This window comes from Poecilia reticulata, linkage group LG13 (genome assembly GCF_000633615.1).
Source record: "Poecilia reticulata strain Guanapo linkage group LG13, Guppy_female_1.0+MT, whole genome shotgun sequence".
Lineage (NCBI taxonomy): Eukaryota > Metazoa > Chordata > Actinopteri > Cyprinodontiformes > Poeciliidae > Poecilia > Poecilia reticulata.
In genome coordinates this window covers 30,808,771-30,826,137 of record NC_024343.1, presented here as the reverse complement: position 1 = coordinate 30,826,137, position 17,367 = coordinate 30,808,771, and the positions used below count along the sequence as shown (strand labels likewise).

Genomic DNA, 17,367 nt, shown 5'->3' with positions numbered 1-17,367 from the left:
ACAGACAACAGGTGGGACTAAATACACACAGGGGTAATCAAGGAAACGAGACACACCTGGGAGACAATCAACGGGGAAGACGCAGAGACAGGACTCACAGGGAACAGGATCACACAGAAAAACTCAAAAATAAACACACAGAAACACAGATCATGACAGTACTCAAGTAAGAGTAATAAATAAATAACGTTTTTATTCAATTTTATGCCAATATTAATAACAAAGTTCTTTGTTTTTACATTAATTTATTCGGTAGCACTTTATTTGAAGGGGGGTGAATATAAGGCTGACATGATACTGTCATAAACATGTCACAACATGTCATAAACATGAATAAGTCTTCATGAATATTTATGACTGTTGTCATAAAGCGTCATTAGGTAAATTATGACACTTTTCATACAAAGTTGACATTATTCAAAATATCTTTATGACAACTTAATATTAACCAAGAAATCATTACTGATATAAATTTTTTATAAAAGTTTTACTGATTGCACTTTTAAAATTAGGTAACTTTATGTTCTTAAAGGTAAAGTTTAAACAGTGATGATTTATTGGTTAATGTCAAGTTGTCATAAAAAGACATTTTGAATAATGTCAACTTTGTATTAAAAGTGTCATAATTTACCGAATGACGCTTTATGACAACAGTCATAAATGTTCATGAAGACTTATTCATCATGACAGGTGTTATAACAGTGTCATGTCAGTCTTATTCACCCCCCTTCAAATAAAGTGTTACCACTTATTCTGGTAGCCATTTTGTTTCTCTTGCAGTTCTATTGAATGACCAGCAGAGGGCAGCAGAGGACGCTGAACCGGGGAATCTACCGTTAACAACAACAAAGTATTTCTTCTGTTTGCTTCTAAAAAAAACCACCTGAACTTGATCCTGACAGCAGGATTTTAAATCTCACCAAGATTTTTCCGTCTAGTTTCTGGTGTAAATGTCTTATTACGTTTGAAATAAGACAAAACTAACTTACAAGTGACTTTTCAGCCGCTTGGTTTAAGTCGGTAATTCTTTAATATTGATTTTTAAAAATCCACTGGCAGATTATTATCCTTATAATGTGGGAAAATGTCTTGTTAAGTGAAATAATTTAGTGGAACTAGACCTTTTTCATGAATATTAAGGAATTATTTGCATAAAACAAGCTCCTGTTTTACTTTTTTTTAATTTATTTTGCTGAAAAGTTACTTGTAAGTTAGTTTTGCTTTATTTAAATGAACCAAAACTAGTTGGTAAGATGTTGTGCTTTTGCAGTGTGTTTATCTGGTAGACCTTGACCTGTCAGGTCTCAGACAGGTGAGCAGGACTCTGGTGATTCTGATGCCCATCCCCCCTCGCCCCAAAGCCAGACATCCCCTCCAGCCTGCAGCCGCGTTCAGCTTCAAAGTTTGTGTTTCTGAGTGGAGGACCCTCTTTTCTGGAGCGGGAGCCCCTCCGTGGCCCTTCCCCCGCCCCGGCCGGCCCTGTCTCCGGGCTCCTATCAGAAACCGCGGCTCCGGCTCTTCATGAAAGGAAGAAAATATACAATGGGGTCTTTCTCAGTCCCTCTGTGTTTCCATTAAAGACCCTGGGAACACAACGCAGTCCACAGAGACACTCTTAAAGGGCCAGCGCGCCTGAGATCCCGGCATCTCCCCATTGTTTCCACAGGACTGAAGAGAAATCAGCAGCTAAAACATAACAAAAGATTTAAAACAAAAAAAAAACTACAGCACAAATTAAGAAAGGAGTCAGGGACAGATGTGTTGATTTAATTAACTTGTGATGAGGTACACTGCAAAAACGGAATCTTACCAAGTATTTTTGGTCTAGTTTCTAATTCACTTGAATTAAAACAAAATTAACTTACAAGTAACTTTTCAGAAATATTTAGGAGCTTGTTTTCAGTCAATAACTCCTGAATATTGATGAAAAATATTAAGGACTTAACTTTTAAGTGAGACAATCTGCCAGTGGAAAGAGAAGCAGGTTGCTAGGTTACGGGCTGAGCGGTTTCTGGGGTTGCTAGGTAACGGTGCATTGGAACGTTTTAATATTTTTTTTGATCAATATTAAGGAACTATTGACTCAAAACAAGCTCCTATTTCTTACTGAAAGTTACTTGTAAGTTAGTTTTGTCTTTTTTCAAGTGTATTAAGAAATTTTCACCAGAAGCTAAACTAAAAATACTTGGCAAGATTGTTTTGTTTTTGCAGTGTAAGGAAAACTTTGTGACCAGAAAAGTATGGAAAACTGAGGAGTAATAAAGAAATAAAGAACTAAATAAAAACAAATAATGTAGAGAAACACATGTGAAAGCAAACATGCAAACTGAATCTAAACTGCGTTAATTTGTCAACAAATTTGCAGATTTTTTTTTTCTGTGTGATTATATATTCATGAATTAAGAGCAAAGAAAGGAGAAATAAAAATCTGATCTCAGGAAACGTTTTTAGTTGTGATTTTTGACTATCAGCAAAAAATGGTCAAAATCACTCGGTTTTAGTGAAGCTAACTCCCTCCCACCAGCAGGAGGCAGTGTTTCTTTCTTCTACTGCTGCTGCCTCAGTTTTACTAGTTTCAAGTTATCATCCATGATCAATATTATTGCAAAAATAACACAAAATTCTTTGTGAATTTACTGCGAAAACACAAAAATCTTACCAAGTATCTTTTGTAAATATCTTTGTGCATTTGAAATAAAATAAAACTAATTTGCATAACTTTTCAGAAAGATGTAGGAGCTTGTTTTCAGTAAATAATTCCTTCATATTGATTAAAATGTGACATGGACAAAATGTCTTGTTATAAGTGAAATAATCTGACAGTGAAACTGATAATTTTTCATGAATATTAAGAAATTATTAACTTAAAACAAGTTCCTATATCTTGCTGAAAAAGTTACTTGTAAGTTAGGTTTGCCTTAGTCGTTATAATTACATCCCAACTCGTTTTGTAATTTGGGTTTACTCTGCTGTCAGCGTTGTCCTGGGACGCCGGCCAGCGGGAGGTATAATGCAGGGGTTCCCAAAGGGCGGCCCGGGGGCCATTTGTGGCCCCTGGACTAATTGCGTCTGGCCCCTGACTTCAGCTCAAGAATGATGCAACTTTACAAATATGGAAACAATTTATTTGTTTAAATAATATTTAAAGATTTTGATTTTTTTAAATTTAAATAAATATTTAAATAATATTTAAGTAGTTAAATGTTATTTAGTCAAATAAACAAGTGAGTAAATAAATGTTTAAATGTTATTTATTTATTATTTATTAGTAAATATTTTAATTAATCATATGTATTATCAATATTATTGTTATTTAGAAAGTATTTTAACTGCATTATTTCATTGTATTTAAAACATTTTATTATTACCGTTTAAAAAAAACTAAATTTTTTTATTTTATTTAAAAAAAGATGGAGACGTTATATTTTTAGGTAGATCAAAATTATAGTGTCAAATCTTCTTCAGAAATTATTAACAATATAAATTATTTATCTGTAAACTTTTTCCTTGTCTTTCTAATCCAGTGACTTTAACTCAATACTTTTAATTCTTGGTTAAAGATCCAGATTTTTACTGTTCAGAATTTACTAAATTTTGGTCCGTTTTTCCAATTTACACCTAAAGCTTAAATTATTTTGATTTCCAACAACAAATGTAATCCTTAGTTTATTGTTGAGGAGGTGCAAGAACATTTTTTAACCTCCAAGTGAATTAAGTTTGTGCACCCCTGATCTAATGTGTGAAGCCTCTCCGTGCGTAATTAAAAAAAGAAAAGGACAATCAGCATGCTGCAGGGCTTCTCACCACCCTGGAAAAGAGGAGGAGGAGGAGGAACAGCAGGAGGAGGAGGGTGGAAAGATTTTGAGTTGAGGAATTTCAATCCTGTTTGTAGGGGAGAGGGGGTTAAAGAAAGTCAGAGGGGGGAATGTCTGGAGAGAGGAAAAACGTCGGGAAGCAGGCTGGTTTAAAAATACTCCCTCTGAAGCCAGAAATAGACTTTGTACAAACTAATCTAGGTGCAACGGAGGCTTGTCGCGCTTTATTTGTGGACGAACGGGAGGTTTGTTGACCACAAAGAAAGAAAAGGAACAACTTTGGAGCAGAAGTTTGTCATCTTTGAAAGGGGGAAACGAAACGGCAGAATCTGCTTCGTCTCCCAGCTGTGGATCAAAACATTCTCAGCAGCTACATCCAAACCGGAGCGAAACGCAGCGGAGATGCTTTGATGGAGTCCCGCTCCAGGTTGGCTGTTTTCCCCCTCAAGCCCAGTTTTCCAGGTGATCTGCCGGGAGGAACCATGGCGCCCTGGAGGTGCTGTTTTCTCATCCTCAGCGTCGTTTTTGCGCCCGTCTCTGGCGCACAGCTGTCAGGTAACTGCGGATTAATTTACGCCTTTTATCCACCGTGATCAGTGCGACTGTATAAGTAACGAGCAATTTGCCCCGTGAGATTTCTTCTGATGTTCACTCATTAAAGTAATTTGCTTTGAGGGCGCTGAGCAGCCGCAACATCTGGCTATCATAAATTGCTCTAAAGAAAAACGCACATTTATTGTTGTTGTTGTTGCAGACCTATAGCTTAATTGAACACCCAAACTGTAAAAAAATATATCCTCCAATCAGAATTAAGTCGAAAAAAACAACACTTTTAAAATAAATCAAACATTTAATCCACTTCTAAATGTAACTTTCCGTGTGTTTGCAGTTTGATGGAAGAAAGTTGAAAAGTTTTTCTGTGATGCATCTCAGTGGAATCAGTGACTCAATGAAAACGTTGCTGTGATTGGTCAGGATCAGATTTACTCTACTATTAACAGCAGGCAACAATTTTAGTGTGAAATTAGTCTGGAAAATATATAATAAGTTGTTGGGTTTTTTTTAGCTTAATTATTTGAAAAATTATTTTGATTTATTTTAAATTGTCTCAATCAATCTTGTGTTGCTTATACATTGTGATAGATAGACGTATTTACTTATTAGGGGGGGAAAGTTGTCAAAACAAACCTTGCCCTCTTGTTAATATAGGAAATAAATGTGATTAGAGACTTTTTGCCACTAACACCTTAGCCTGGTTCAGGTGCTTTTTGCCTCCAGCAAACCACAGTAACAACCTCTGTCCTCAAATGAAGAAAACATAAAACTGGTGAACCTTTCCAGGAGTTGCTAGTTTACCAAAGTTACTCCAGAAGAGCATAAACATCTCACCCAGGCTAGCCAGGCTAGCTTTCTCCCGCTGAATTTCGCCGGGCCAATCAGCGAACAGAAGGCGGAGTTGTGGACGATGACGTCAGTTTCCTGTGACAGAATTGTAGTCTGCCTGTGGTTTTAGCTATGGCGGCGAAGGACGTGAACCAAGCCGTTCAGTCCGGGTGGGTCAACGTTTCCAGGTATTGAAATAACATCAGCAGCCGCTTCGTTCGGCTCGGTACTTCTCTCTTCTCAGTGGAGGATTGTTGTTTACAGCGCACACTACTTCCGGTAAGCATCATGGCGTCGGACAGTCGCATTACATACGTCACGGCCGACCGTTAGCGAACTCGAGAAGGCTTCTCCTTCTCTTTGTTGTTTTCTGTTACAACGGATCGTAAACACAAGGGTTTGTGTCACATTTACCGACTAATATCTTGATCATCCCAAAAATCTTTCGGGGGATAAAAGGGTGTGGAAGCCAAATGGGAACTTTTTGTACCGTTACATTCGTATGCTAACAATGCTTTAGGAGCCAAAGCCCCATCCTGGCAGTTCATCATGGAGGTGGTGTGATGGTCTTGACCTGTTTGCTTGATCAGGACTTGGATGACTTGTTATAACGGATTCCATCCATCCATCCATTTTCTTGCACCCTTTTTCCCTCAGTGGGGTCGGGAGGGTTGCTGGTGCCCATCTCCAGCTAACGTTTCGGGCGAGAGGCGGGGTCACCCTGGACAGGTCGCCAGTCTGTCGCAGGGCAACACAGAGACACACAGGACACACAACCATGCACACACACACTCACACCTGGGGGCAATTTGGAGAGGCCAATTAACCTGACAGTCATGTTTTTGGACTGTGGGAGGAAACCGGAGTACCCGGAGAAAACCCACCATGCACAGGGAGAACATGCAAACTCCATGCAGAAAGACCCCAGGCCGGGAATCGAACCCAGAACCTTCTTGCTGCAAGGCAACAGCTCTACCAACTGCGCCACTGTGCAGCCTGTTATAACGGATTGAACTATGAATACTGGACCTTTTACGGCTATTCAACAGGACAGTGATCCAAAGTACACTAGTAAATACATCTTTAATTGAATGAGAAAGGGGTTTTACAATGGCCTAGTCAAAATCAGGGCTTAAATCTAATAGAATGTTGTGGCAAACGTTAGAATTAAACCAATTATGAAAACAAAAGTGGACTAGAAGTCACCAACAGTGACGTGCAAGACTGATCATCAGTTATGAGGACTCAGGGGAAAAAAACTTTCACACTGAGTCAAGTCCATCTGGTTAACTGTTTGTTTTTATGAATGAAATAATCTTTTTGGCAAGTTGATGTTAAAGCACAATAATAAATACAGGGACAAAAGATCTAATGTTTTTCCTGAAACTTTTTCTTACACATATTTATGTGAGCTTTAGCAACTCAATTCACTTCAATTCAAAATTGTGCAGCTTTAGTTTGAATGCAAAACGTTACTAGATAATAGGTTTTATTATGAACAGTTATCAGCCTTCAAATCCTGCTGATTTTCCCACTTGTTGCTGTTCTTAAAGTCCTGTTTTCCAGCTTCCAGAGTTCAAAATTAGATTCATATGGGATAATAAAGAGATGTTCCTGCAAAAACAAGGGATTTAAATCCAGATAAAGTAGAAACTTTAGAGAAGCAACACAAGCAGAAGAGAAAATAATGTATAATGTTTCATATTAGATATGCTAGGAATATTGTTTTTCTCTTCAGAAAGCTGCGGAGTGTGACGGACGAGTTGGAGCTGCAGATACACTGAAACTGTTACGACACTCAAATCCGAACCAGCAAAGCAGGAAACGAACCTCGTTCAGCAAAAGCTGAAGTCGGACTCGTTTAGCTCAGATTACAGCAGAATTGAAACTCAGAGAAACCAGTTAAATGTGTTTCAGGAGGAATTTGCTGTAAGAGACAAAACTATATAACAGACTGCAGCTAAAGGAATCTATTATTCTATTGATTATTCAAACAATTAATCGGCTAAAACTGATCACATTCTGAAGATTTTTCATCTAAATACTTGAGGTTATTTTATACATTAAAGGAAATAATAAAGATACTTTTTAAATAAGAAAATAAACATGTTATTGTCTAAAATGCAATCACAAGGTATTCCTTTAGTGAATGTTTGATAATTTGTTGAATAGTATGCATCTGCAGCTAACAAATAATCAATCCAGTGCAGGACTGATCAGTTAATTTATTATTTTTTTGGATTAAAGACGCCATATTTACAGAATTTAAACCAGCTGAAGCCAAAACCATGAAACTGAATAGAACATATTTACAAACAGACATTTTTTATATATATTAATGCAAAATGTCGATTTTTTTTTGGTACAAATTTGGTTTAATTGCTGCTCTGAATATGTTCTTTAAGCAAATTCTTTTTTTTTTTTTTGAGTCTATAAATTAATTATTTAAATTATCGATTAATCATGATTAATACGATTAATCCAATTAATCCAATAAATCATTTCAGCCCTCCTTAAAATGAGCTTATTTTTTATTCAGACCGTCTTAGAAGTGTGAGAATGATTTGAGAAGTGGGGGGTGGGCGGCTCAGAGGTGTGAATGTCTGGCGTATGACTCAACTCTGCTGAGTCTGAGTCAGGCCCTGGAAATGATGGATGGGCCGAGGGGGCAACAGCGGAGAAAGAGTTTGGACCAAAGGGAAGGCGCCGAAATCCAAAAGCAATGAATCCAAAGAATGGTATGGAAAGGGCAAAGGCGCAGCTCTGGAACGGAGGGGAGGAATTACGCTGAAAAAGTCAGAAACGGGGAGGGAATGCGAGGAGGATAACAGCGCAACCTTTGTGAGGTATTTTTGGTATGTGCACGTTCAGATTCTGCAGCATGGATGCAACTCAGAAGGGTTCAGACCGTAAGAAAGGGAGGTTAGTGGACAAAAGCGAGGGGACGGATTAGCTGCAAATGAATTACTAGAGAAAGACACACACACACACACACAGAGTTTGTCCACTGGCTGGCTCTCTGGATATCTGCATTCACATAAAAGGGTTACAAGCTTCCCTGAAAGCAGCCAAAGGATACAGTGAAGCTCAACCAAGCATGAAAATAAAAGGCAAGAAGGACTTTTGAAGCAAAAGCCACAAAGAGAGAAAAGCAACAAAGCAGAGCAGCTTCAAAATCCCAATTTGTTATGCAGAAAGTAAACAGTGCTGACTGTGGAATCTGCAGTTAACAGGAGAAGTATTCCAGCTCAACCCTCTGGGATCAGAGGTCAAAGGTCGGCCCCTGACTCAGATTTAGATGAGTGTTCGACAAGCTTGGGAAAATCTGTGCTGTGAGATAAACAGCAACAATAAAAGTGAGGAAACAGAAGCGCAGTTTACATGTGTTGCTTAAATGATATAGTCTGCCGTCCCTTTAATGCAGGGGGGGCCCAAACTGTGGCTGGAGGGCCATTTGTGGCCCCTGGACTGATTTTTCTGGGCCCTAACTTCAGTTCAAGAATGACACAAATTTGACCCAAAGCACAGGTGTTTGATCTAGGTAGGAAAATCTCCTTACAATAGAAAATATCGGTAACAGCAGCAATTATTTGTCTTTAAATAACCACAGTGTTGGTATTTTCTTGCCAGGGCTGCATCTATCCAGTTACTAGTTCTTTGGTCTCAACTAGCTCTATTTTAAGGACTATTTTATTTACAGAGAGTTCATAATTAATTTAATTTTATATTATGTTGTTTTGTTTGTTTATTTAAATTGCTTAAATTCTAATCTGTGGATTAGAGCTTAAAGTTTATTAATCTTTGAGAATGTATTCTTGCAGTCTCAAAACGATATTATTGTTTATCGCAGTAAATGCTTGAACAATTTATCATCCAGCTAAAGTTGTCATCATGACGGGTTACCCAGAAGCTATTGGTGATGCGTTCACACCAGCCATGTTTGGTTCGTTTTAATCGCACTCCAGTTCGTTCATCTAGAAAGTCCCGTTCGTTTGCGCAGGTGTGAATGCGAAATCGACCAAAAAAAACAAACTCTGGTCCACCTAAAACCTCGGCCTCGGCTCAGATGAAGTGAACTCTGGTGCGGTTTGAACGCACATGTTGGCAGCAAGTGGATTATAGAAGCAGGAAGTGGACTAAAGTGCAAGGGATTCTGGGAGAAAGGGCTCGTGGATTTTTACCAAAGACAAATGAGAAATCCTGCAACTGCTGAAATCTGACACTACTCCATTTTTGTTTACATTTTGTGAAGAAGGAAGTTGCACTTCAGAGGGTTTCGAGTCGTTTCTTTCAGATGCAGCGCCCCCACAGGTGAGGAGGGGAACAGGTTTTGAACTCTGCAGTGTGAAAGTGAACCACAGCAGCTGAAAATGTAACAAATGTTGCAGTTTTTATTCATTCCTTGCCCCCTATAATCACTCACTACTTTGAATCGGTCTTTTATATAAATTTCCAATAAAACACATTGACGTTTGTGGTGTTAAAGTCAGGAGATGTGAAACATCTTCTGCTGTATTCATCACAACCAAAACAGAAGACTTGTTTTTAGATGAGTTTTTAGTTCTTGGCACTCAAAATAATTTGCCGTTTTCTTCTTCCTCATCGCTCAAACAAAGACCTGAAGTTTGAAAAGAGTCCCAGCACCGTCGTCTCCTCCCTGGGCAAACCGGTCAGGATGCACTGCGAGCTGAAGGGGACCGGAGACGAGAACGCCGTCCCGCCCGATCTGGTCTGGCTCAAAGACGGCGCTCCTCTGCAGTTCGAAGACACGGACCAGTCCCAGACGATCACCGACAACACCTGGACAGTCACAAGCACACTCAAGTAGGAAGCAGCTCTTTCAAATTTATTAATAAGATCTCTGCAGAAAAATTATCATTTCTGCATTTTACCTGCTTTCCAAATCTGGATTGGTGCTGAATTATGAGAAAATGTTGGTTTCCAGTGGTTCTACATCAGGGGGTGTTCAAAGTGCGGCTTGTGGGCCATTTGGGGCCCTTTAGTTGATTTTGTACGGCCCCCAACTGCCATTCTAGAGTGATCCAGATTTGACCCATCCAGCACAAGTGGCTGATGTAGAGACTCTTTATTTGGAATTAGTGTATAATTATTATTTCTAACAATGCAAAAACATTTAGTACAATATAAAAACTAATTTTTATAACCAAATAGTACCGCGTTTATCCAGAAACTCTAGTTGAAAAGTCGACTTTACTGCACCTCAACTCTTAAACCTGGTTAAAGAGTGCAAACGTTTTCAAAACATTTTCAAGATGTTCTGAAAACCACAACATGTTTTAATGGAAAACAAAAAACAATTCAGACAACTTTACTGCTTTATTTTAGTTTTATTTTCTTGGCCTATGTGACAAAAAGTTTACACAACTCTGTTCTAGATAAAATGAGAAGATAAAAAATCATTTTTCTTTAAAGTTGGTACTGAAATCTATGACAGAGTATTAAGGCCATAGTAAGAAAAATAAATAAATAAAATCATGAGGAAAAAAATAATAATTACAAGAATAAAGTCATAACTTTATAAAAATAAAACTGTTACAACCATAAAATCAAAATAACACAAGAATAAAGTCAATATTTTGAGAATAATGTCACAGTATTACGAGAAAGTTATAATATTCCCAGAATAAAGTCGTACAACATTAAAGTCAAGATGATAAAAGTATAAAATCATAATAATTTGAGACTAAGGTCAGAAAGTTTAGGCAATAAAGTCATAATTTTATGACTTTATTTTCATAATGTTTTGACTTTATTCTCATAAATTACAACTTTATTGTTGTGTAACTTTTTTCTCATCATTTTATTTTTTCATTTTCTTAGCGCGGCAGTAATCCTGCGCCGCATAAATCTGCTCGTTTCTCCCGTTTTATCAGTTTTTACCCGTTTCTTCCAGACCTTCACCATCATTTCTCTCCACCCTACAGAATTGACAAGGTCCAGCTGTCGGACATGGGACCGTACAGGTGCGCCGTCGAGTCCGAGGGCAACCAGACTCTGTCCGGCGTCGGGCACATCCAGCTGGAAGGTGAGCTCCCAACCTGTGGGACGTGTTTGTGTTTTCACGGTGAAATGAAAACTGACTCAGAAACTTCCTGCTCAGGCCTTCCTCATTTCTCTGTGGAGCCTCAGCCCATGTCCGTAGTGGCCAGTGAGGCCTTGAGTCTGAGGTGTATGGCTCACGGACCTCCAGATCCGGTCAAGGTCATCTGGCTGCGCGACGGAGCTGAAATGAACTCCCTGAATGACCCGGTGGCGCTGTCGCCTTCCACACTCAACCTCACAGGTAGACCCTGAGATCTGCACGTAATGAGCATGTAATCAAATCCAATCAAATTTTATTTGTATAGCACATTTCAGCAGCAAGGCATTTCAAAGTGCTTCACATAATTAAAATAAAAACAGCAGGTGACATTGAATAAACAGTGAGAAAGGGAGAGATAAAAAAAAAAAAAAAGAGATAAAAACATTAAAACCCCTTTAGGACTTCAGTTAAACACCGTTTAACTGGGATTCTAACCCTCAGAGACTTTAGTCAAAAACACCGTTTGACAAGGACTCCGACCAGAACCAGAAGATCTGAGGGGTCCAGTCGGTTGGTACAACAATAACAGATATTTAAGGTATTGTGGTGCTAAACCGTTCAGTGATTTATAAACTAACAGTATTTTAAAGTCTATTCTCTGAGCTACAGGGATCCAGTGCAGGGACTTTAAAACTGGTGTTATGTCTCTATCTTCCTGGTTTTAGTSAGAACAGCAGCAGCAGCATCTGGATCAGCTGCAGCTGTTTGATTGATTTATTAGTCAGACCTGTGAAGACGCTGTTGCAGTAATCAATGCGGCTAAAGATAAACGCATGGATGAGTTTCTCTAGATCATGCTGAGACATCAGTTCTCTATTCCTGGAGATGTTCTTCAGGTGATAGAAGGCCGACTTTGTGACTGTCTTAATGTGGCTCTGAAGGTTCAGGTCAGAGTCCATCACTACTCCCAGGTTTCGGGCTGATCGCTGGTGTTTAGTTGTAATAACTGAAACTGTGCATTGATTGTAGTTCGCTCCTCTTTAGGTCCAAAGATAATGGACCTAAAATGATACCGTCATGAGCCGTGAGGATGGAGGCGGTAAACCCAGGCTGATGTGCAGTAACGACGGTTCTAATGACAAACACGAAGAGAACAGAAATCCAGGCAGCACAGGTGAACAATGAGCCCAGACACGCTGGGAGGACACAGGAGCAGGCAGCACAGGAGGGGTTAAATACGCTCAGGGGAATAATCAGGGAAACGGGAGGCAGCTGGAGACAATCAGGGGGGAGACGGGATTACACAGGAGCTAAATGAACAGAAAAACGAAACTCCATATCCTCACAAATACTCTGAAAACTCTAAAAAAAAACATTTAAAAACAACCAGAGTGAAACGATTAATCAGATTAATCATGATTAATCTATTATCGAAGTAATTGTCAATTAATTTGATAATTGATTAATCGTTAACTGGAGTATAAGACTCAAAAAGGACATTTTTCAGAAATTAAGCAAAAGCTGTACAATAACAAAACCCATTCTTTATATGTAAATATGTTCTACCCAGAATTTTTTAATTGAATTATTAATGAAAAAAAGTATTGCCCTAATGATGATTAATTGATTATTGATGATGCTGCCCTTTTCAGTAATTAAATATGAAATGCACAAAACAAACATTTTTTTAAGATAAATAAAATTGTTGTCTATAAAACCTCAAGTGCCAGTTTTAGCTTCATCTGGTTCAAAAGAGTCAACATATCAGCCCAAATTACGATTAATCTGATTAAACACGATTAAAATTGACCAGAAAATTTTATTCTGTAAGTTTTTTTTACAGAATTAATCAGATTAATCGGATTAGTTTTACTAATCAAATGAATTAATCAGAATAATTGATTGTCATCTAATTTAATAATAGATTAATTGTTAATCAAACTGGACATTTTTCAGGGTTTAAGCCAAAACTGTTCAAAAAATATGTAAATATATTGTATTAAAGGTTAAAAGAAAACATTTGTCAATAAATATGTTCATACGAACATTAAGAACACTCTACGAAAAACTGAAATACAATTATGAGAATAAAGTTTACTGATGAGTTAATCTAAAGTTGACTGATCTTGCGTCTGTTTTCTTACAGATATGAGTTTTGTCTTTTGTTAAGAAGATTGGCCATATTTAATTGATTTTTAAAAGTCTGCGCATTCTGCAAGGTTTTTCATTTAACCACCTAAACTTATTTTATTTCACATTAGAAATACAGAAAAGATAAAAATAAACATTTGTAGCACATAAAGAGCATTTGCAGCTAAAAAATGCTAAAAAATGTCAAACGTTGAGTCGTTTTCCTTTATCCAACATCAAACAGAGCTTTCTATTTTAAATGCAAAATGTAGATATTTTTGTACAGTTTTAGCTTAATTGTTGCCGTTCTTTCAGCAAATTATCTATTTGAGTCTTTATGCTCCAGTTAGTGATAATCAGTTGCTAAATTATCAGTGTGGTGATTATTTAGCCAAACGGAGTAGCAACACCTTGCTGCTGCTGCTGCACTGAGATTCTCCGTCTGTAAAATTAGACTCTAATTATTTAACGGGCTGAGATGAACCAGGTCACAACAAGACACAAACAAACAGAAATGCTTTCACTGCATTTCATTCAGCCGAGGGCAGCCGTGACGCAGTTTGAGGTTGAGGTTAGTGAGATTTTTTTTTTTGTTGTTGAGGGAGGAAATTGGACATTTTTTTAGCAGTGGGACGGGAATTGTGGCACAACGGCTGGTAACTGTTTTCTTCTTTACAGAGTAAATGGAAAACCTTTTAAATAAGTTTTCACATTACGTTTGGAGCAAATATGGAATTTACAATGTATTTTGGGGGCAGCAGAAACAAAAAAACATAAGTTGGAAATTATATTTTAAAAAAACTAATTCTGCAGAAACAGTGATATTATAGTGTTGGGTTAATGTCCCAACACAGATTTTCATGACCTGAGCCGAACGTTAAGCGGGAACATTTCCAGAAAGTTCTTTAAAGGATAAAACAGGAGAACCATACAAACGTTACAGCTGAAGGGACCCATGCTGACGTAAAAAAAGTACTAGCTCCACTGGTAGATTATTCTACTTAAAACATGGGAAAATCTGTTAAAAGTGAAATTATCTGCCAGTGGAACTGCTACTTTTTCGTTACCTAGCAACCCCAGGCAAGCCCAGCCCGTTACCTAGCAACCCCAGCCAAGCCCAGCCCGTTACCTAGCAACCCCATTCAAGCCCAGCCCGTTACCTAGCAACCCCAGCCAAGCCCAGCCCGTTACCTAGCAACCAAGTTCTAGTTCCACTGACAGGTTAATTCTCTGATAACACGGGAAAAGTGTCTTTTTGTGAAGTAGGAACTAGAACTTTTTCATCAATATTACGGAATTATTCACTTAAAAGAACCTTCTATTTGCTGAGAAGTCATGTGTGAGTTAGTTTTGCCTTATTTCAAGTATAATAAGACATTCCCAGTAGAAACTGGACAGAAATGCTTTTGTTTCTGTAGCCTGATTCATTTTATGAAGCTGTTGAGTGGCTCTGATTGAAACCAGAGTGCAGAAAGGAAGTAAAGAAGCGGATGTTAATAAGAAAAAAGCGATATAAGAGGGAGAGGAAGAAAGGCAGCAGCTCACAGCTGTCTGGCAAACAGCAGCTGAGTGTCAGCAGGAAAGGCTGAGTCAGAGGGGATAGAGGAGAAAAAACCTCCGGCTCCCGATCGGAGAGGATCTACTGAGTCATCGCGGCGGGCTTCCTGCTGTTTACCAGGACCCGTTTGACGGTAACCTCCACTCACAGGTCTGGAATGGGCAGCTGCGCTCGTAGACCGCAGATTAAATCAAGTTACATACAAACATTACTGCTGAAGGGACCCATGCTGACAAATGGCATGAAGAACATTCCAGCCGTTTAGAAATTAACAGTGACTCATGCTGATTCATGCTGCTTCCTCTATTTTCCTTTTCATAAAGGGGACCTATTATAAAAAAAAAATCTAATTTTTCTTATTATTGTACCATATTTTCCGCACTATAAGGCGCACCTAAAAACCTTCAATTTCCTCAAAAGCCGACAGTGCGCCTTATAACCCGGTGGGCCTTATATATGGACCAATATTGAGCCACAACAGGTCTAGCAACTACGGTAAGCAGCCGCCGACTTCATTTTCCCCGTAGAAGAAGAAGTGCGCGGTGCATGCTGGGATAGTTGTCAGAACGCTGGTTTGTTAATAAAGTTTGATAATACATTTAAAACCAGGGGGGCGGAGAAGGGCGGGGGAAGAGAGACAGAGACTGCGGCGGCGGCGTGTCGGTTGGTCTGTGTTACCCAGAAAGCAGTTGTGCACAATATCGCAACACCGTGAGTGAAACAATGACTGGGGCAGCTACTATATAAAGCACTCTGGAACCACTTCTTTACAAATGTAGATGTGTAATAATAGAGTACGGAACAAATTGGCAACTCAAACTGAAGCGTCTGTTCTATGCGCCTTATATATGAAAAAAGTTTTAAAATAGGCCATTCATTGAAGGTGCGCCTTCAAACCACTCGGCCATTTGTTGGCAGTAACTTAATGATTTTTGGTGTCTGGGAAACGAGCCGCTTCAAAAACCTCCAGAATGTAACGTCTGTAAGGTTTGGTCAGCTGGTTTTACTGCTGTGTGCGCTGTACAATGGCTGCTGGAAAAGACAAATGTTTGGTTGTTAATTTACCATCCTGAAACCACTTGTTTATTCTTGTTGGTTGTGCAGGAGGCTCTACTAATGCTTTTCAAAGATGTACAGTTGTATCTGTTTGTGGTCACTTTCATGTGCGAGTGCAAACATTGAGGTGGGGGGCGTGGCCAGCAGCAGGTTATTTGGATTTAAAGTGACTGAGACCACTTCCTGAACCTCTTAACTCACTCCCATCTTGTCAAGGTGGCGCTAAATCTTAAATGTACAGCAGATATATAAAAGGGAAAGGGACGCGGTGCCTACTAATAGTCAGCACCAAGACAACTAGATGAGGTCAGGAAAAATCTTAATTAAGAAAAAAATAGTGAGGAGGAGGGAAGTTGTTCAGTTAAGCTAGTTTGACTTTGATGATCTTATCATGTGTGTTTTGGTTCAGATGCAAAATAAAAGAAAAGCAAACTATCAGCTGTGACAGATATCAGTAGAGCAGGTTTAGCTAATCAACCACCGCTGTGTTAGCTTAGCTCATAGCAGCGGTAGCTAATCTACCACAGAGATCACTTATTAATAATCGCAAAATTAACATCAAATCTGGAAACATAAAACTGTAACTGACTGAATGTTCTTTCTTTGTGTGGGAAATGTTTAAGTGTTGAATCCTGATACATGTAGTGGCGTTGTTGTCAGTTATTTAACGGGTTTTCTGCGTTTTCCCCCTTTGCCGTGGCTCACTGCGGTAAATTATTAACACCTACATCTCCATGTTTCATTTAGCCAACAGAAATGTTGCGTGGCTCTAATGGATGGAATAAAAGAATCACCTTTTTCGCTCTTCAGCGTCGTGTTCATGCGCTTTCCGGATGTAAACATGCAAACATGGAAACTTACAAACTGATTGATTGCTGTCTTTTTTTTTTGTAAACTTTTGGTTATAGATACTAAAAAATGGTTTTCTTCAACATGAAGCATGAAAGACCGTTCTAGTGGAGCATGACAGCATAGTAGAGGCCTCTTGCGCGTAACGACCCCATCCCAGCGGAGTTGGTCAACACGGTGATCACAGCGAACAAGATCCTGATTTCTTGTCGTGACAAATGTGACATTTTCAGCTGGGAAGCGAATTATTCTGCGGTTTGCTGATGGGGAAGGAAAGAAACGCAGAAACATGTGACGCAATGAAGGGCGGCCTGATGAGCTGTCGGTTCGCCAGCGTCAGTGTCGCCTCCCTGTTCTTCCTCGCTAACAAGCCCTCGCTTCAGCCGGCGCGGATCAGACACCCCTGTTCTTTTTCCGGCCTCCACACAATGGAGGCTTGGTGCCGCCTGCGCTGGACAACGTGATTCTGTGCAAGCCTCAGTTTGTGGCCGGCTGGCGATGTTGGGCTGTTAGATAACGGTGATGAAACTTGA

At 39.0% G+C, this 17,367-nt stretch overlaps 1 protein-coding gene across 1 annotated transcript in view; it reads left to right on the top strand.

Moving 5' to 3' along the window:
- The first annotated feature begins 4,225 nt into the window (after positions 1 to 4,225).
- axl (AXL receptor tyrosine kinase) overlaps positions 4,226 to 17,367 on the top strand; it is a 46,484-nt gene continuing 33,342 nt past the window's right edge. The window contains exons 1-4 of the mRNA XM_008426523.2: positions 4,226 to 4,370; positions 9,815 to 10,022; positions 11,144 to 11,244; positions 11,320 to 11,502. Coding sequence (XP_008424745.1) covers positions 4,226 to 4,370; positions 9,815 to 10,022; positions 11,144 to 11,244; positions 11,320 to 11,502 — 637 coding nt within the window. The remainder of the gene's footprint in view (positions 4,371 to 9,814; positions 10,023 to 11,143; positions 11,245 to 11,319; positions 11,503 to 17,367) is intronic.